General features: G+C 29.0%; 3 protein-coding genes across 8 annotated transcripts; 1 reads left to right on the top strand and 2 right to left on the bottom strand.

Moving 5' to 3' along the window:
- Positions 1 to 246: 246 nt before the first annotated feature.
- LOC109604900 (40S ribosomal protein S6) lies at positions 247 to 1,747 on the bottom strand. 4 transcript variants are annotated; one of them, XM_020021454.2, is made up of 2 exons: positions 1,618 to 1,747; positions 247 to 1,131 (listed from the first exon to the last, which is right to left on the bottom strand). In XM_020021454.2, exon 2 carries the CDS (start codon positions 1,122 to 1,124, stop codon positions 384 to 386), a length of 741 nt encoding a protein of 246 aa, XP_019877013.1. In that variant the 5' UTR covers positions 1,125 to 1,131; positions 1,618 to 1,747; the 3' UTR covers positions 247 to 383. The 4 variants fall into 4 exon arrangements, with proteins under 4 accessions (XP_019877013.1, XP_019877014.1, XP_019877011.1 ...); XM_020021455.2 differs by having other exon boundaries at positions 247 to 1,142; positions 1,618 to 1,743; XM_020021452.2 differs by lacking the exon at positions 1,618 to 1,747 and adding an exon at positions 1,193 to 1,603 and having other exon boundaries at positions 247 to 1,142.
- An 11,482-nt stretch (positions 1,748 to 13,229) lies between these two features.
- On the bottom strand, positions 13,230 to 18,572 carry LOC109606335 (UDP-glucose 6-dehydrogenase). Its single transcript, XM_020022892.2, has 9 exons — positions 18,433 to 18,572; positions 16,780 to 16,948; positions 15,586 to 15,723; positions 15,340 to 15,535; positions 15,112 to 15,278; positions 14,915 to 15,062; positions 13,862 to 14,160; positions 13,576 to 13,731; positions 13,230 to 13,521 (listed from the first exon to the last, which is right to left on the bottom strand). The coding sequence occupies exons 2-9, from the start codon at positions 16,936 to 16,938 to the stop codon at positions 13,345 to 13,347; spliced, it is 1,440 nt and encodes a 479-aa protein (XP_019878451.1). The 5' UTR covers positions 16,939 to 16,948; positions 18,433 to 18,572; the 3' UTR covers positions 13,230 to 13,344.
- Positions 18,573 to 18,660: 88 nt separating this feature from the next.
- LOC109606334 (uncharacterized) lies at positions 18,661 to 21,186 on the top strand. 3 transcript variants are annotated; one of them, XM_049963141.1, is made up of 4 exons: positions 18,661 to 18,799; positions 18,857 to 18,935; positions 18,989 to 19,160; positions 20,570 to 21,186. In XM_049963141.1, exons 1-4 carry the CDS (start codon positions 18,785 to 18,787, stop codon positions 20,763 to 20,765), a joined length of 462 nt encoding a protein of 153 aa, XP_049819098.1. In that variant the 5' UTR covers positions 18,661 to 18,784; the 3' UTR covers positions 20,766 to 21,186. The 3 variants fall into 3 exon arrangements, with proteins under 3 accessions (XP_049819098.1, XP_049819096.1, XP_049819097.1); XM_049963139.1 differs by lacking the exon at positions 20,570 to 21,186 and adding an exon at positions 19,215 to 19,493; XM_049963140.1 differs by lacking the exons at positions 18,661 to 18,799; positions 18,857 to 18,935; positions 18,989 to 19,160 and adding exons at positions 20,108 to 20,156; positions 20,217 to 20,295; positions 20,346 to 20,517 and having other exon boundaries at positions 20,570 to 21,175.
- The last annotated feature ends 307 nt before the right edge of the window (positions 21,187 to 21,493 follow it).

Raw genomic sequence — 21,493 nt, 5'->3', positions numbered from 1 at the left:
TAAAATTGTATTTTGTTTAACGTAAGTAACTTTATTATCTTTAATTACATGTAATAAACTTTTAATAAAACGTATAAACCCTACATAAGTATTTGTAGGTTAAAAATTAGGATTACTTATATTTTCAAGTAAAAAATGTACTAAATTTACACCAGATATAAATAAATGCAGTAAATTGCACTTTACTGTGTTCAATAATTTGCACTCGCTTTATTTATAAATAGATCCGCATAAATAGAAGCACTATTTGACTTTAGAAAACCTTTATTAAACTAGAACACAACTTAAAATACATTCTGTTAAACAACACAACGTTAGAAAACTCTTATCACTAAAGAACAAAATTAACATATTAGAAAAGGACTAGAAAAATATGTCAAGATTTAGCTCTCCACGCTGCTCTTGCTCTCCCTCAAGCTGGCCGACCGGCGCCTCTTCATCTCCTGCCTTTTCTGCTTGGACTCCTTGAGCCGCTGCGCCAGCAGCTTCTTGTACGCGTTGGACTTCTCCTTGCGGTCCAGGCACCGCTTCTTCTTCAACGCCAACCGGTGTCGCTTGCGCTGCAGCACCTCCGGCGTGATCAGACGCTGCACCTTCGGCGCCTTGAAGCGCTCCTTCTGCTTGCCCTCCTTGAGCGGCAGCGGACGCTTCACCACGTACTGACGCACGTCGTCCTGCTTCGTCAGGTTGAACAGCTTCCGGATCTTGTTGGCACGCTTCGGCCCCAGCCGCCTCGGCACGTTGGTGTCCGTCAGTCCGGCGATCTCCTTCGTCCCCTTCTTGACGATGATGAGGGAGAGGACGCTGAGGTTGCTGTCGACGATGCAGCCGCGTACCGACTTCCTGCGCCGCTCGCCGCCGCGTCTCGGCCTGAAGCACGAGTGGTCGCCGGAGAGGAGGAGGCGGACGCGACCGTTGGTCAGCACGCCCTGCTTCATCGGGAAGCCCTGCTTGTCGTTGCCGCCGGTGATCTTGAATATGTAGCCCTTCCAGTCCTCGTCGAGGGTGTCGGCCGGCACTTCGGCGCCGATGCGCTTGTCGAAGAAGATGCGCAGCTTGTGGTCGTCCACGATCTCGAACAGCTTCTGGCAGCCGGTCGCCGGGCACGAGATGTTCAGCTTCATGTCGCTTCTGAAAGTTTACTAATTATTGGGTTGACGTTTGATGGGGACAATTTTGTTAGAATTAGTACCTTGAAACGTGTATTAGAATTTAAACTGGTGCACAAACCACTTAACACAATATGCGACTGACACGCAACTGACTGTTGAATTTAGCATGTTTTGTAACGTGCTTTACGCACAATGTGAAAGTGACGTTTGTCTTCGGTATTTTTGACGCTGACATTAGTAACGTCCCAGACAAATCGATATTTTACAGAAATGCGCGGGAAAGTCCTCTTTACTTTACTGCAAATTACAACTCAGCAATCTAATAAGAATATTATACAAATTTGACGAATAATAAGTACCAAAAATCTTGACCAATCCACACAAACGGTTGTTGGAACAAACATCCAGTCAGAAATAAACGTTAACCACTCATGATTTAATAACGCACTCAAACAAATATAAATAAACAAGGATTAAAATTAGACAATTAGAAAAAAGTACTCACCTCTAACGAGAGCCGGTTTGAAATGAACTGACTGGACTGTTTCTGCAAAGCGGCTGCGCAGAATGTCACCTGAGCAGGAAGTATAGTGGTGCCACCTAACGTTTCAAAATTGGATATGTTTAAATATTAATTAATTGTGTTAATTTGAAATTAAATTTAATGTAATTAGATTTGAATAATTATAATATTTTAGCCAATGTTTTATTGTATTTTCAGTGTTTCTAAAAATATATATTTATATTTTAAGTTATTTAAATAGTTCCTAATTATATTCGTGTGTATTTTGTAAAAATAATTAATTGGGAATAAATTATTAATTAATAAAAGTAATAATTATGTTTTATTTAAAAAATCGTTATAAAAAACCACATATACTTATTATTTTACAACAATATCCAACATTAGTTATAAATACTAATTACTACAAGATGTTTAAACGATTATTTAACACAATTTGTTAATATAAAACTGGATTTTTTAATGAAAAATTTGATTTAAGATATATTCCCAATGCACATGTTTTTATGTACAAATGGTTGTAAATAACAAAATAAAACAATTTAAAGTAAAATGGAATATGTTGAAGTTTAAAAATATTGAGAAGATACAAATATTGTCCTTTTTTACTGTTTTTTGCAATTTTATTACATTAAACTAATTAAATTGTTCTGTACTTTCAATATTTTATTACAAAAAGGATTTAAAACCACAGATATTTACTATTTAACAATAATATATAACATTAATTAAAATTATTAATTACTTCAAGATGTTTAAACAGTTGTTTAACACAATTTGTTATTAATAAATCGGATTTTTAATGGAAAATTTGCCTTCATGTAATTACATAAACCTCAGCGTTGACCATCACACCACCTCAGCCATGTGACTCATGTACCTTGTTTATAAAATTAATTTAACTTTAACAATATGTTATATTAATTATAATGATTATAATAACATATAAACAATTAAATATTATTATTATAAAACAATAAGTAAATTTTTAAATTATTATTTACACATATTGTTAATTTTTAACGTATTTAATTAAATATATTTATATATTTTTACAATAAATTTTATGATATTATTTGTATTGAACAAATTGTTGTATTTTCTTTGTTTATTATTATTTACTTTCGATTGAAATGAATCTATTGTTTATAAATTATTAATTATAAAATTAACTTAACTTTAATAATATGTTATATTAATTATAATGATTATAATAACGTATAAACAATTATTTATTATAAAACAATAAGTAAATTTTTATTATTAACACATATTATTAATTATTAAAGTATTTAATTATATAAATTTAGGTTATTATTTATATCGTTCAAATTGTTGTATTTTCTTTGTTTATTATTATTTACTTTCGATTGAAATGAATCTATTGTTTATAAATTATCAATTATAAAATTAATTTAACCTTAACAATATATTATATTAATTATAATGATTATAATAATATATAAACAATTATTTATTATAAAACAATAGGCAAATTTTTATTATTATAAACACATATTATTAATTATTAACGTATTTAATTATATATATTTATGTATTTTTACAATTTTGGATATTATTTGTACCGTTCAAATTGTTGTATTTTCTTTGTTTATTATTATTTACTTTCGATTGAAATGAATCTATTGTTTATAAATGATCAATTATAAAATTAACTTAACTTCAACAATATGTTTTATTAATTATAATGATTATAATATCATATAAACAATTATTTATTATAAAACAATAGGTAAATTTTTATTATTATAAACACATATTATTAATTATTAACGTATTTAATTATATATATTTATGTATTTTTACAATTTTGGATATTATTTGTACCGTTCAAATTGTTGTATTTTCTTTGTTTATTATTATTTACTTTCGATTGAAATGAATCTATTGTTTATAAATGATCAATTATAAAATTAACTTAACTTCAACAATATGTTTTATTAATTATAATGATTATAATAACATATAAACAATTATTTATTATTGATATTTGTTTAAAATTCAAATATTGCATAGGAAAAATTTCAATTCGGTTGAGAATATTCTCGATACGCACGTAATAAAAAAAACTCGTCGTCGACCAATCAGACGCAAGGGGTGAGTCGCCGCCATTCGACCCCGCGTCACTCAGTCCAGTCAGTCTGTTATCGATCGTCGTATCGATCGGTCGGGTCGGGCGGGACGGGGTGGTGGTCCGCGACACCATACCCTCCAAGTTAATTCGGTGGTGCAGTTCGGTTTAGTGTAGTGACTTGTGTGTTGAATTAGTGTTGTGATTAGTGCCCTATTGGATATACTGGATACAACCGTTGATTGCAAGGTAGGTGCCTTTTTGTTACAAATCAATTGTTTACGGGGTTATACAATTATTTCATTTCAACGGCACATTAATGTTGTTCTTTTATTACAATCATATTTTGAAATTATTTTATACCAATCCTTAAATTTAATTAATTATACTGAAACTTAAATACAATAATTACTATAAATATTATTTATAATGTCGGTTATATAAGTAATAATTAAAATATTAAAATTATTTATATTAATTTTAATTAACCCACCCATAATTAAGAATAAAATACAGTGTAACTAGTTAATGGTGTGTTTTTATAATTACAGAAGTCGCTAATAATATAAATAAATAATCAATTCTCAATGTTTTAACTATTGAAAAAAACAATTGAATGGTTAATAACAATTAAAATAATAAATGCATTCATAAATATTTGCACGTTCATAATAAATGATAAAATAATGAAAATAAATAAATTCTACTTGGATTAAGTAGAGTATTGATCAATTAAAAATAAATGCATGGATAAATATAGCATAGCTTAGGTTATAAGAATAAATGCATGATTAAAATGATAAAATCATATAAATAAATCAACTCTACTTGGATTAAGTAGAGTGAGTACACATCATTTAAGAATAAATGCATGAATAAAACTTTGCATGGTTTAGTTCATAAGAATAAATGCATGCTTTAAATGATAAAATCATAAGAATAAATCAACTCTACTTGGATTAAGTGGAGTACATGAGTTAAGAGTAAATGCATGAATAAAACTTTACATGGCTTATTTCATATGAATAATTGCTTTAAATGATAAAATCATAACAATAAATCAACTCTACTTAGATTAAGTAGAGTGAGTATACGTGAGTGAAGAATAAATGCATGCTATAAACGATAAAATCAAAAGAATAAATCAACTCTACTTGGATTAAGTAGAGTGAGTATACATGAGTTAAGAATAAATGCATGAATAAAACTTTGCATGGCTTAGTTTATAAGAATAAATGCATGCTTTAAATGATAAAATCATAAGAATAAATCAACTCTACTTGGATTAAGTAGAGTGAGTATACATGAGTTAAGAATATATGCATGCATAAAACTTTGCATGGCTTTGTTCATAAGAATAAATGCATGCTTTAAATGATAAAATCATATGAATAAATCAACTCTACTTGGATTAAGTAGAGTGAGTATACGTGAATGAAGAATAAATGCATGCTATAAACGATAAAATCAAAAGAATAAATCAACTCTACTTGGATTAAGTAGAGTGAGTATACATGAGTTAAGAATAAATGCATGAATAAAACTTTGCATGGCTTAGTTTATAAGAATAAATGCATGCTTTAATTGATAAAATCATAAGAATAAATCAACTTTACTTGGATTAAGTAGAGTGAGAATACTTGAGTTAAGAATAAATGCATGCTATAAACGATAAAATCAAAAGAATAAATCAACTCTACTTGGATTAAGTGGAGTGAGTATACATGAGTTAAGAATAAGTGCATGAATAAAACATTGCATGGCTTAGTTCATAAGAGTATATGCATGGTTTAAATGATAAAATCATAAGAATAAATCAACTCTACTTGGATTAAGTGGAGTGAGAATACATGAGTTAAGAATAAATGCATGCATAAAATTTGCATGGAAATTCTCTAGTTAAAACATTGAGAAAAGATGTTTTGTTAAATTCTTCGTTGATCGTCAAGACCTGCTCACATCTGGACCATGATGACCCAACCAACTATTGGAAAGACGATAAGGCAACAGGGAAAGGGCATTAAAGGTAATAATTCATAATTTTAATTATCAATGAAACAATGATATTAATTGAAAGTTTTTGATTAATTTCAGGTAGGTCCAGAACGAGACTAGTTAACCTGGCAACTGGCAACGCAAAGTAAGTTTTTGAACATATTGATTTTAATTCTAAATCTTCGTGCATCCTCATGTTTTAATTAATATATAAATATGTTTTTGAAAAATGTAAGAAGGTTATCTTTTAGGATTTTCAGGAATGGTTTATTTTTATTTTCTTTGTCTAATCTAATCAGATATTCTTTTCAACTCAAATAAATGAGAGAACATTTTTGGGTTTTTAAACAGTTCATTCTCTGGTTAAAATATTAAAAGAAGATTTCTTGTTCATTTCTTCATTGATCGTCAAGACCTGCCAACACCTGGACCATGATGACCCAACCAACTATTGGAAAGACGATAAGGCAACAGGGAAAGGGCATTAAAGGTAATAAATCATAATTTTAATTATCAATGAAGCAGTGATATTAATTGAAAGTTTTTGATTAATTTCAGGTAGGTCCAGAACGAGACTAGTTAACCTGGCAACTGGCAACGCAAAGTAAGTTTTTGAACATATTCATTTTAATTCTAAATCTTCTTGCATCCTCATGTTTCAATTAATATATAAATATGTTTTTGAAAAATGTAAGAAGGTTATCTTTTAGGATTTTCAGGAATGGTTTATTTTTATTTTCTTTGTCTAATCTAATCAGACATTCTTTTCAACTCAAATAAATGAGAGAAAATGGTTGGGTTTTTAAACTGTTCATTCTCTGGTTAAAACATTGAAAGAAGGTTTCTTGTTCATTTCTTCGTTGATCGTCAAGACCTGCCCACATCTGGACCATGATGACCCAACCAACTATTGGAAAGACGATAAGGCAACAGGGAAAGGGCATTAAAGGTAATAATTCATAATTGTAATTATCAATAAAACAATGATGCTAATTGAAAGTTTTTGATTAATTTCAGGTAGGTCCAGAACGAGACTAGTTAACCTGGCAACTGGCAACGCAAAGTAAGTTTTTGAACATATTGATTTTAATTCTAAATCTTCTTGCATCCTCATGTTTCAATTAATATATAAATATGTTTTTGAAAAATGTAAGAATGTTATCTTTTAGGATTTTCAGGAATGATTTATTTTTATTTTATTTGTCTAATCTAATCAGACATTCTTTTCAACTCAAATAAATAAGAGAAAATTTTTGGGTTTTTAAACAGTTCATTCTCTGGTTAAAATATTAAAAGAAGATTCTTGTTCATTTCTTCATTGATCGTCAAGACCTGCCAACACCTGGACCATGATGACCCAACCAACTATTGGAAAGACGATAAGGCAACAGGGAAAGGGCATTAAAGGTAATAAATCATAATTGTAATTCTCAATGAAACAATGATGCTAATTGAAAGTTTTTGATTAATTTCAGGTAGGTCCAGAACGAGACCAGTTAACCTGGCAACTGGCAACGCAAAGTAAGTTTTTGAATATATTGATTTTAATTCTAAATCTTCTTGCATCCTCATGTTTTAATTAATATATAAATATGTTTTTGAAAAACGTAAGAAGGTTATCTTTTAGGATTTTCAGGAATGGTTTATTTTTATTTTCTTTGTCTAATCTAATCAGACATTCTTTTCAACTCAAATAAATGAGAGAAAATTTTTGGGTTTTTAAACAGTTCATTCTCTGGTTAAAATATTAAAAGAAGATTTCTTGTTCATTTCTTCATTGATCGTCAAGACCTGCCAACACCTGGACCATGATGACCCAACCAACTATTGGAAAGACGATAAGGCAACAGGGAAAGGGCATTAAAGGTAATAATTCATAATTGTAAGTATCAATGAAACAATGATGCTAATTGAAAGTTCTTGATTAATTTCAGGTAGGTCCAGAACGAGACTAGTTAACCTGGCAACTGGCAACGCAAAGTAAGTTTTTGAACATATTGATTTTAATTCTAAATCTTCTTGCATCCTCATGTTTCAATTAATATATAAATATGTTTTTGAAAAATGTAAGAAGGTTATCTTTTAGGATTTTCAGGAATGGTTTATTTTTATTTTCTTTGTCTAATCTAATCAGACATTCTTTTCAACTCAAATAAATGAGAGAAAATGGTTGGGTTTTTAAACTGTTCATTCTCTGGTTAAAACATTGAAAGAAGGTTTCTTGTTCATTTCTTCGTTGATCGTCAAGACCTGCCCACATCTGGACCATGATGACCCAACCAACTATTGGAAAGACGATAAGGCAACAGGGAAAGGGCATTAAAGGTAATAATTCATAATTGTAATTATCAATGAAACAATGATGCTAATTGAAAGTTTTTGATTAATTTCAGGTAGGTCCAGAACGAGACCAGTTAACCTGGCAACTGGCAACGCAAAGTAAGTTTTTGAACATATTGATTTTAATTCTAAATCTTCTTGCATCCTCATGTTTTATTAATATACAAAAATGTTTTTGAAAAATGTAAGAAGGTTATCTTTTATGATTTTCAGGAATGATTTATTTTTATTTTCTTTTGTCCAATCTAATCAGACATTCTTTTCAGCTCAAATAAATTAATACTAATAATGATACAGTTGAGTTAAATGTTTGTTCTGGTATGATTTTCAGGAAATTTTTATTTATTTATATGTCTTTTAAATAATACTAATAAGGCCTTCTCTTTCAGCTTAAATATATAAAAGAAAATTTGGTAAGTTTTTAAACATGTTGATTTTATTTACAAATCTTTTTGCATCAACATGTTTTGATTAATATATAAATATGTTTTTGGAAAATGTAAGCAAGATATCTTTTATGATTTTCAGGAATGGTTTATTTTTATTTTCTTTTGTCCAATCTAATCAGACATTCTTTTCAGCTCAAATAAATTAATACTAATAATGATACAGTTGAGTTAAATGTTTGTTCTGGTATGATTTTCAGGAAATTTGTATTTATTTATATGTCTTTTAAATAATATAAATAAGGCCTTCTCTTTCAGCTTAAATAAATAAAAGAAAATTTGGTAAGTTTTTAAACATATTGATTTTATTTACAAATCTTTTTGCATCAACATGTTTTGATTAATATATAAATATGTTTTTGGAAAATGTAAGCAAGATATCTTTTATGATTTTCAGGAATGGTTTATTTTTATTTTCTTTTGTCCAATCTAATCAGACATTCTTTTCAGCTCAAATAAATTAATACTAATAATGATACAGTTGAGTTAAATGTTTGTTCTGGTATGATTTTCAGGAAAATTGTATTTATTTATATGTCTTTTAAATAATACTAATAAGGCCTTCTCTTTCAGCTTAAATAAATAAAAGAAAATTTGGTAAGTTTTTAAACATATTGATTTTATTTACAAATCTTTTTGCATCAACATGTTTTGATTAATATATAAATATGTTTTTGGAAAATGTAAGCAAGATATCTTTTATGATTTTCAGGAATGGTTTATTTTTATTTTCTTTTGTCCAATCTAATCAGACATTCTTTTCAGCTCAAATAAATTAATACTAATAATGATACAGTTGAGTTAAATGTTTGTTCTGGTATGATTTTCAGGAAATTTGTATTTATTTATATGTCTTTTAAATAATACTAATAAGGCCTTCTCTTTCAGCTTAAATATATAAAAGAAAATTTGGTAAGTTTTTAAACATATTGATTTTATTTACAAATCTTTTTGCATCAACATGTTTTGAGTAATATATAAATATGTTTTTGGAAAATGTAAGCAAGATATCTTTTATGATTTTCAGGAATGGTTTATTTTTATTTTCTTTTGTCCAATCTAATCAGACATTCTTTTCAGCTCAAATAAATTAATGCTAATAATGATACAGTTGAGTTAAATGTTTGTTCTGGTATGATTTTCAGGAAAATTGTATTTATTTATATGTCTTTTAAATAATACTAATAAGGCCTTCTCTTTCAGCTTAAATAAATAAAAGAAAATTTGGTAAGTTTTTAAACATATTGATTTTATTTACAAATCTTTTTGCATCAACATGTTTTGATTAATATATAAATATGTTTTTGGAAAATGTAAGCAAGATATCTTTTATGATTTTCAGGAATGGTTTATTTTTATTTTCTTTTGTCCAATCTAATCAGACATTCTTTTCAGCTCAAATAAATTAATACTAATAATGATACAGTTGAGTTAAATGTTTGTTCTGGTATGATTTTCAGGAAATTTGTATTTATTTATATGTCTTTTAAATAATACTAATAAGGCCTTCTCTTTCAGCTTAAATATATAAAAGAAAATTTGGTAAGTTTTTAAACATATTGATTTTATTTACAAATCTTTTTGCATCAACATGTTTTGAGTAATATATAAATATGTTTTTGGAAAATGTAAGCAAGATATCTTTTATGATTTTCAGGAATGGTTTATTTTTATTTTCTTTTGTCCAATCTAATCAGACATTCTTTTCAGCTCAAATAAATTAATGCTAATAATGATACAGTTGAGTTAAATGTTTGTTCTGGTATGATTTTCAGGAAAATTGTATTTATTTATATGTCTTTTAAATAATACTAATAAGGCCTTCTCTTTCAGCTTAAATAAATAAAAGAAAATTTGGTAAGTTTTTAAACATATTGATTTTATTTACAAATCTTTTTGCATCAACATGTTTTGATTAATATATAAATATGTTTTTGGAAAATGTAAGCAAGATATCTTTTATGATTTTCAGGAATGGTTTATTTTTATTTTCTTTTGTCCAATCTAATCAGACATTCTTTTCAGCTCAAATAAATTAATACTAATAATGATACAGTTGAGTTAAATGTTTGTTCTGGTATGATTTTCAGGAAAATTGTATTTATTTATATCTTTTAAATAATACTAATACGGCCTTCTCTTTCAGCTTAAATAAATAAAAGAAAATTTGGTAAGTTTTTAAACATATTGATTTTATTTACAAATCTTTTTGCATCAACATGTTTTGAGTAATATATAAATATGTTTTTGGAAAATGTAAGCAAGATATCTTTTATGATTTTCAGGAATGGTTTATTTTTATTTTCTTTTGTCCAATCTAATCAGACATTCTTTTCAGCTCAAATAAATTAATACTAATAATGATACAGTTGAGTTAAATATTTGTTCTGGTATGATTTTCAGGAAAATTGTATTTATTTATATGTCTTTTAAATAATACTAATAAGGCCTTCTCTTTCAGCTTAAATAAATAAAAGAAAATTTGGTAAGTTTTTAAACATATTGATTTTATTTACAAATCTTCTTGCATCAACATGTTTTGATTAATATATAAATATGTTTTTGGAAAATGTAAGCAAGATATCTTTTATGATTTTCAGGAATGGTTTATTTTTATTTTCTTTTGTCCAATCTAATCCGACATTCTTTTCAGCTCAAATAAATTAATACTAATAATGATACAGTTGAGTTAAATGTTTGTTCTGGTATGATTTTCAGGAAATTTGTATTTATTTATATGTCTTTTAAATAATACTAATAAGGCCTTCTCTTTCAGCTTAAATATATAAAAGAAAATTTGGTAAGTTTTTAAACATATTGATTTTATTTACAAATCTTTTTGCATCAACATGTTTTGAGTAATATATAAATATGTTTTTGGAAAATGTAAGCAAGATATCTTTTATGATTTTCAGGAATGGTTTATTTTTATTTTCTTTTGTCCAATCTAATCAGACATTCTTTTCAGCTCAAATAAATTAATACTAATAATGATACAGTTGAGTTAAATGTTTGTTCTGGTATGATTTTCAGGAAAATTGTATTTATTTATATGTCTTTTAAATAATACTAATAAGGCCTCCTCTTTCAGCTTAAATAAATAAAAGAAAATTTGGTAAGTTTTTAAACATATTGATTTTATTTACAAATCTTTTTGCATCAACATGTTTTGATTAATATATAAATATGTTTTTGGAAAATGTAAGCAAGATATCTTTTATGATTTTCAGGAATGGTTTATTTTTATTTTCTTTTGTCCAATCTAATCAGACATTCTTTTCAGCTCAAATAAATTAATACTAATAATGATACAGTTGAGTTAAATGTTTGTTCTGGTATGATTTTCAGGAAAATTGTATTTATTTATATCTTTTAAATAATACTAATACGGCCTTCTCTTTCAGCTTAAATAAATAAAAGAAAATTTGGTAAGTTTTTAAACATATTGATTTTATTTACAAATCTTTTTGCATCAACATGTTTTGAGTAATATATAAATATGTTTTTGGAAAATGTAAGCAAGATATCTTTTATGATTTTCAGGAATGGTTTATTTTTATTTTCTTTTGTCCAATCTAATCAGACATTCTTTTCAGCTCAAATAAATTAATTCTAATAATGATACAGTTGAGTTAAATGTTTGTTCAGGTATGATTTTCAGGAAAATTGTATTTATTCATATGTCTTTTAAATAATACTAATAAAGCCCTCTCTTTCAGCTTAAATAAATAAAAGAAAGTTTGGTAAGTTTTTAAACATATTGATCTTATTTACAAATCTTCTTGCATCAACATGTTTTGATTAATATATAAATATGTTTTTGAAAAATGTAAGAAAGATATCTTTTATAATTTTCAGGAATGGTTTATGTTTATTTTCTTTGTCCATTCTATACAGACATTCTTTTCAGTTGAAATAAATTGATGATACAGTTGTGTTAAATGTATGTTCTGGTATGATTTGATTCTGGTCTTTTAAATAATACTAATAAGGCACTCTCTTTCAGCTTAAACAAATAAAAGAAAGTTTAGTTGCAGGAATTCATTATAATTAATTATTTTAGTTTATTTATAGTTAATAGAATATTTAGATTTTAGTAAATTGTAACTTAGTGTAGGGCTGCATTTACTCAGCGAGGATTAGTATTTTTAAATTGAATAATTTTCGCCGTAAATGCAGCGACAAGCCCACCCACAAATTACTAACTCAAAATTGTATTTTTAAATTGTAAGGCTTGTCATAGGATTTTCTAAATTGTACTTCTACTGCAGAGCTACAATTTTGAATTGTGTCCTATCTGATGACGCACGAAATGCAGAAACAAGCGGAAATGGAAAATATTTTTTTTCTATTTCCTTTTTTTATTTATCATTATACACTTAAAAATACAATAAAATATTGGCTAAAAATATTATAAATAATTATAATAATTTAAATGTAATCCAATTTTGAAACGTTACGTGGCATTACTACACTTCCTGCTCAGATATATCTTTCTTCAATGGAGGGATAAAATAATGATTAAAAGAAACAGAAAATTAGGCACTTGCTGTTAATAATTAATAAAACATTATAAGGTTAATAAAATTAATTATTTATTACTTTTATTCTTAATTAATAATTTATACCCAATAAATTACTATTACAAAATACATACAAATCAAATTAGGAACTAATTTAGGATAACAATCGGACAACCGAATTAAATAATTTTTAATAAGTATATATATATATTTAAAAATACTTAAAAAATACAATAAAATACTGGCTAAAAAGGATAAAATGCGTAGATAAAAAGTCGTTTAAGTACGGATACAATAAAATACAGATAAAATTTCACAAGTTTGTTCTGGCGCTCCAACACCTAGTTATCGGCTGTCTCTCCAATCTTTTGCCGATAGTCTGCACGTGGAAGCCGATTTCAATCAAACTCTGATGGTCCAAGATCTTCCTGCCGTCGAAGACGTAGCTGGGCTTCATCATTCCGTCGTAAATCTTGTTGAAGTCCAACGTCTGCAACAAAACTCAAAGTTAGTTATTGAAGTAAGTTAATAAATTGGGTCTTACAATGAACTCGTCCCATTCCGTGCAGACCACGATAGCGTGACAGCCGCTTGTGGCGGTGTACGCGTCCTGGAACACGTGCGTGAACTGGCGCACCCTTTCGGGGGATTCACAGACGGACGGGTGGGTCAGGTCGTCGAAAATCTGAGCCTCGTCCACCTACAAAAACACGTTCACATTATCCTTACTTAGTTAACAACTAAACAATCACGACATACTTTACATTGTGACAAAATTTCGGATCTACAAACTAATAGACTTTAGATTAGCAACCACATCTGTTAATTACCTTCGGATCGTAAATGTTTATGGAAGCACCTTCGTCCAGCAGGGTTTTGGCGACGTGAATGGCGGGACTTTCGCGGGTGTCGCCGGTGTTTTTTTTAAAGGCAAAGCCCAGTATGCAGATTTTCTTGCCGCTGACTGTGTTGAAGAGGGACTCTATTACCTTTTGGGTGAACCGTGACTTCTGGTATTCGTTCATGTCGATTACTTGTTGCCAGTACTTGGCGACCTCCGGGAGGTTCAGGCACTCGCAGATGTACACCAAGTTGAGGATGTCCTTCTGGAAGCAGCTTCCACCAAAACCTATGAATTTGAATTTTTTAATAATATAAAAATTTACTGTATTTTTCATTTTAAAAACCATTTAATAGTGTTAATAAACTTTTTAATGAAATGTTATTAATAAATTAAGTCTGAAATCCTTACTGGACACTTTTTAGTGAAGAATTAGATTAAATAAACTATGTAATTCTTATTGAAGACTTTGAAATTTATTTTTTCTTTGATTTACACCTACGACCTACAAAATTGTAACTATGTCTTGATTTTTATTAAAGTAAAAGTACTACAAACTGATAAAATGGAAATATGTGCAGTTTATATGTGAATATTGAGTTAGAAAATACATTGTAATAATATTTATATCCATTTTCCTGTATCTATTCATTTCTCAAAGCATGTATTAATGATAAAAGACTTTTTAGTGAAGAATTAGATTAAATAAACTATGTAATTCTTATTGAAGACTTTGAAATTTATTTTTTCTTTGATTTACACCTACGACCTACAAAATTGTGATTATGTCTTGATTTTTATTAAAGTAAAAGTACCACAAAATGATTAAATGGAAACATGTGCAGTTTATATGTGAATATCAAGTTAGAAAATATATTGTATTAATATTGTTATAAATTGTAATCAGATCTTGATTTTTAATTAAATAAATATTATATATTTAGAGTGATTAAGTGGTACTTAATCCTATCCTACTTATTATAGATTTATAATAAGTTATTCATTAAATACGTTATCATATTGTGTCAAAAATTATTAATACCTATAGACGCCTGCAAAAATTTGGATCCTATCCTCGTATCATAACCGATTGCACGTGCCACTTCCGAAATGTCAGCTCCAGTCGTTTCACACACCGCTGACAGTGAATTTATGCTGGATATTCTTTGGGCCAGCATGGCATTGGCGGCCTAAATTAACAATTAATACAAACAGTCTTAAATTAGTATAATTACTTACAAGTTTAGACAATTCCGAGGACCAAGTGTTGGTGGTGAGGATTTTTGACCTCGGTATCCAGTTCTCGTAAATCCCGCACAGCTCTTCGATGGCAGCCTGGCCTTCTGGAGTTTCTTCACCTCCGATTAACACTCTGTCGGCGTTCAGCAGGTCATTGATGGCTGTGCCTAATTGTTGACAAAGCAACCATTAGTTAAAGTTAGTTAGTTTTTTGTTTGTGGCGTTTACCTTCGGCTAGAAACTCGGGATTGGAAAGAATCTGATAGGTGATTCCGGCCGTTTGATTGGCCCTGAGGATTTTTAATATGCTGTCGGCCGCACGTACGGGCACCGTGCTCTTTTCCACGACGATTTTGTCGCTTTGTGCTATCTCGGCGATCATCCTTGCCGCACCTTCTACGTACGTTAAATCGGCGGCTCTTCCCTACAAAAATTTATTTAATTTCTCATTCCTTAGAAGGATTAATAAGTTACCTTTCCATTGCCAATGTTTTTTGTTGGTGTGTTAACAGATATAAATATTAGTTCTGCTTCCAGGATGGCTTTCTTGACGTCATTGCTGAAGAAGAGGTTTTTTCCCCTGCACAGTTTTACGATTTCGTCCAAGCCAGGCTATAAAAATATGATTAAGTTCCGTTAAAATTACTGGTGACGTATTTGGATATTTGCAAACAATTGTGGTTTTAATTCCGTTAATCTTGATGATTGTATCGAAGAATTTTTTATAATCGAGTTGTTTCCGTTGTGTGTGGGTGTATATGTATAAAAATATTAATTATTATCAGATCTGCCAAAGTAAAGACAATTTTTTGAAGAGATTTTTCAAAACTGAATATTTACTATGATTATTTCGGTTTGAAAGAGATATTTTACAACAAACAGACATTTTTTATATGCTACTTTAATACATTTTCAAATAATTGAATATTTTCAATGTAAATAACTCACGAAACTATTTTTTTCCTTTCTTAATTCGAAGAAAAACTGTAAGAAAACTATAAGTAACCTAGTAAAATTATATTTTTCTTTACTAGCAGACTAATTTTGTCTGTTTTTTGAACATAAAAAGAAAAAGGTATGGCCAAAGTAATGACAATTTTTTGAATACATTTTTTATAACTGAACATTTACTATGGATAGTTTGAGTTTGAAAGAGATAATTTACAACAAACATATATTTTTTATTGGCCATTCTAATAAATTCACAAATAAATTAATATTTTGGAAGAAAATTTATAACTAACATAGTAAAAAATGTTTTTCTTTGATAGTATTTGTATAAATTAAATATGCCAATAAGTAAAAACAATTTTTGAGATAAAAAATTAATATTTATGACGGAAATATTTTACTAAACAATTTTTTGAAAAATATAATGTTAAAATCTAAAATTTGTTTATATAAATAATATTATTTTGTGACGCTGTTTTTACCGTTATGGGAGCTTGATCCAGTTGGGCAATAAAAATTGAATTATTCTGTCACATACATATTTCGGAGGACACATTTGTAAATCAATTGGAATTACACACAATTGGTTGTAAAACGATTACAACATAGTATAATAACGGCTTAAAATCGTGATAAGAATATTAAAGTAATCTTTGATAATGATATATGCCAACAATAGCCCAGTTACTTGATTTATTACCAAAACCAATTAATTACCTCGTAAATGGGCAACTTGTCCGAGTTCCACTGGGCAATCCTCTCCACACTCAAATCGGCAACGGTGACTTTGATGTGGGGACACTTGTAGGCGATGACGCTGCACGTCGGCCCCCCAACGTAACCGGCCCCCAAACAGCAAACGTTCTTGATCGTCATCCCGAATCACCTGAAAGTGTGCACGTAAAATTAAACGGAATCCAGCACTTATCTAAAATCGTTCCTGGAACTTTTATCGGGCAAACAAAACTAAGATAATAAATACGAAAATAATCTGCCATTTGGCTGCCACATGGAAGCACCCTCACCAACGAATTCCCAGAAGCCTAAAGCACAATTAATTTGTTGCCTGTACAACTGGCTCAGAAGGTCCTCTTCTTCTGCAGGTAGTGCTTAATTTGCTGAAGAATTTGCTCAGTTAATTCCAAATTAACGAGTTTTTGATGGAACCACATGAACAGTTGTAATATTTAGTTGTATAAAATTATGGCTGAGTTACAATAATAGATTTATTGATCTCATAGACAAATGTTTACTCATGTTATCACAATGTTTTTTTGCAATAATGTTTTGAATTTTACAACTGTTGTTTAATATATTTAATTAAACAAATTGTCACACGATTTAAAACAATTATAAATGTAAATATACATAAGTACATCCACGTAAAAAAAATGACTTTGTTATCACCCGCACATTTTTTTGAATACATTATATAAATTTCTAGGTAATTTAACATTGAATTAGTGATAACATTAACTAGAACAAAAAATAATATGGATAATTACATTTAATTTCTCAAATATCCCAACTGTAAACTCTCCTCTTTTGTTTAAGTTAATTAATCGATGCCACAGGTGCTAAATAATGAAGCAATAGAATAAAATAGGAAATTGACTAATCCTTGACGAAAGATGAGTTAATTAGTAATTAAAAGTACGTGGTCTTGAAATCATTATTTTAAGCAGTGATGGCCACTCTGCTGAGGCACATAGAAATGACTAACACAACGTTAATATTAAAAAATACATTTTATTGTTTTCATCTTTTAAAATAAGTTAATATTTAAACAAAGGGTAGTATGTGGTAAAACCAACAATTAAATAAGGAATAACAGTTTCACATTAAATTTTAATGAATATTTTGTGCTGTGTTCTTCAGAGGCCCTTTTAAATGTGCTCTTCCCGCCTATTGGGGAATTGAAATTTTGTTTTTGTTTTTTTTGAGTTGTGTATATAGACACACTCAACCCTGACGAGCCACCACTGGTTAATAATAATTAAAGTATTGAAATCATTATTTTAAAGTAAAATATCTACACACAAAAATATTTTATGAATTAAAAATTATTTTTATAAGTTTGTTTTAAGTAACTAGTGTAAATATTTTATTTATTCAGTGCTAACAGATACGACAGTCTTAAATTAGAAACATAAACATTACTATAAACGATTTAGGCCAAAAACACAATTAGAATACAGTAGAATAAATTGCACCAGAGACATCAGACTAATCACTACCTCCCTTGAGATTAAACCAGCCACCACTTTCTGTTATCAAAACAAAACAACCCCCCAAAAACAAGAACTAAATCCTATCGCAGTTACCTGCGACCAAAACAAAAGCACGACAAGTTAAATCGATCATACTAACCGAGCGTTGTCTCTCAGACGAACACAGCACACTGACACGTCCGCAGACGACTGAAGACGCGCTCCGCAGATACTCCCCGACACGAAATCACTGATCGACTGACGTTTTATCTAACCTTACTTTGTGTTTGTATTGGTGGCTGAGGCTGCGTTGTGCGGTCTGCGATTGGCACGTGAACCGGGGTTGTACATTCTGCCGAGAGTTATCTTAGGCCATTAATTATAAAAACTGATTATTAATAATTGCTTTTGTTTAAACATTATCGAAGTGTTTTGGTAGGTTACGTTGCTCACATTGACTGACGTAAGTTGGCAGAACTGTCGGTATAATTTTCAAAAACTTGGACGACGAAATGGTTGAGTTGCGGGTTAGTATATAATTTGTAATAAATAATAAACCGTACTTAATTATTTAATGATTACAGTACGTGGATTTGTTGCGAATAGGATGCAACAAAGAAGAAGCGGAGATGACATTAAGGGTGTACGACGATTTGTGCAACGGTAATCTTTAGATATTAGTTGTGTATGTTTTGTATAACGTTTTATTGTTTCAGGCAAAAAGTATTCAGATATAGCAATTGAACACAAAACAGGGTTCGGCCCATTTTTGTATGGGGCAAAAACAGGGGCTGATCTGGCTGAGTGTTTCGTCCCATTGCTTACAGGGCAAATTAAATTCAGCCTTCAAACACAAGAAATATTAAAGGAACACGAAAATTACGCCAGGTATTTATTTGTGTTGATTTTGGTGATTTGTTCTAATCACAAACTTGGTTTTAGTGTTCACATAGTGATCGTTGGACCAGATAAGATGTCTTATTACCAGATCTCCTCCAATTTGGCACATTTAAAGATGACTCAAGCAATAGACTTTGAAAAGTATAAGCGCAATTTAATCTGCACAGAGATTAAAAAGCACATTAAAACTTTGGAACAAATGGATAAACAGGACAAAAAGAAAATTGAGAAACAGAAGAAAAAATTTCTCTAATCCTTACAATTAATTTTATCAACAATAAGGATTGTAAATAGTTAATTATCAATATACTGTTGCTAAGATATTTGAAGTTTCATTCTCCCACAAGATACTTGATTAATCTAAAGGTGTATTATGGGTTGCATATATCACTTAGTATTTGCTGAACATTTTCAAGTCGGCAAATTTCACCAGTTTATTCAAAAGCCCAACTGCATATACATTAGATCAATAAAATGTAGAGTTAATTTATGTTGCTTAAATTTATTTAAGTCGCATTGATTTTGTTAAATTATTTTGTGATATATAAATAAACTCTTAATCTCCTACTGAATAAATATACAAATTAAGTAATTTTTATTGTTATTATAAAGAGTTTAATTTATTAAAAAATAAATACTAATGAAATTTTACCGTTTATGTGTTGTAAATCAAATAATGTAAAAAATATAAGTATTTTAGAGTTTGTCTTGGGGAAAATAACAGTCCCTCAAATTAAATTTTTAAAAATTGTTCTTTCCCATATTTTCTAGTTTTTAAAACTTCAACTTTTCATATTCATTTCATTACATTACACATACTTTTTATAACAAAGAGTGTTTATCTAAATGTAACTCGTAAAAATTATTTTTGTTTAAAAATGAAAAATTTAAAGTTGGTACCATCACGAAGTAAGTTGGTAGACCTGTTTGTAGAATTTTGAAAAAGATCTGCGATTGACATTGGACAAAATGGTTGAGTTGCGGGTTTGTGTATTATTTAACATACAATAATGAACGACATATAACATTGTTTAACAATTACAGTACGTTGATTTGTTGCGGATTGGGTGCAACAAACAAGAAGCGGAGATGACGCTGAGAGTTTACAACGATTTGTGCAACGGTAATACTTTAACTACTCGTTCATGATTTATTTTGATACTGTACTTTCAGATAAATGTTATTCGGATGTAGCAGTTGAACACAAAACAGGGTTCGGTCCATTTTTGTACGGGGCAAAAACTGGAGCTGATCTGTTTGAATGTTTCATTCCAATGCTTTTGGGCCCCCATAAGTACAGCCTTAAAACCCAAGAAATATTGCAGGAACACGAAAATTACGCCAGGTATTTTTTTTTTTTTTAATTGTTTTAGAGATTTTTGCACTTGCCCTTTTAGTGTTCATATGGTAATTGTTGCACCAGATAAGATCTCCTATCATGAGATTTCATCCAATTTGGTTGACTTGAAAAAGAGACAAGCGGAAGATATTGCGAAACATAAACGCAATTTGATTTCTCTGGAACTAAAGAAGCATGTAAAATACCTGGAACAGTTGGATAAAATTAGGAAATTGAAGAAAATGTCTCATTAGTTTTGCCAATAGATTATATGTGTATACATTGCAGTATATCATTGACAAAAATAATTGTTTATTATTTATACATTTAAATTTAATTGAATCTGGTATAGTTACATACTACTAGTTATACAGTACACAAGTTCAAACATGTTTGTAAATATGTAATCTTTGTTGCATATTATTGAACTGGGAATAGAAGATTTTACTATATCAATTGGTTTGGTTAGATGAATATTACAATTAACTGTAAATATTCAGAGAGAGAATACAATCAGTTTTTGTTTTGTAACACTAGTGACACAATGTACAAGTTCAAACACAAACTATGTAAGTAGGTAATCGGTGTTGCATACTATTGAAATGGGGATATGTAAAATACCTTCTTATGAAAGTGAAATCATGTATATTTATTAATACAGACACACATTAAATATATCTTGGTAGTGCGTATTTATATATTTGTTTAAAACATAGAATTTATTAAAAAAAATACTAATATAATTTATTTTCTTGTACATATGATGAAGAATGTTGATAAAGTTGTTGAACTGAACAATTAATTTAACTTAAAGTTATTTACATAGATTAAACATAAATACTAATTTACTATTTAATAATACTGACGCTAATATTTTTAAAGCATTATCCTTGAATTAGCTAGACGATAAAAATCATCTACATTGTATCTAAATGATGTAAAAAAAGCAAAACGAATAAAACCTAAATTACACATAGCGGCG

Source organism: Aethina tumida, chromosome 2 (genome assembly GCF_024364675.1).
Source record: "Aethina tumida isolate Nest 87 chromosome 2, icAetTumi1.1, whole genome shotgun sequence".
Lineage (NCBI taxonomy): Eukaryota > Metazoa > Arthropoda > Insecta > Coleoptera > Nitidulidae > Aethina > Aethina tumida.
Note: the sequence above shows the minus strand (reverse complement) of the source record. Positions and strands in the feature narration are given on the sequence as shown.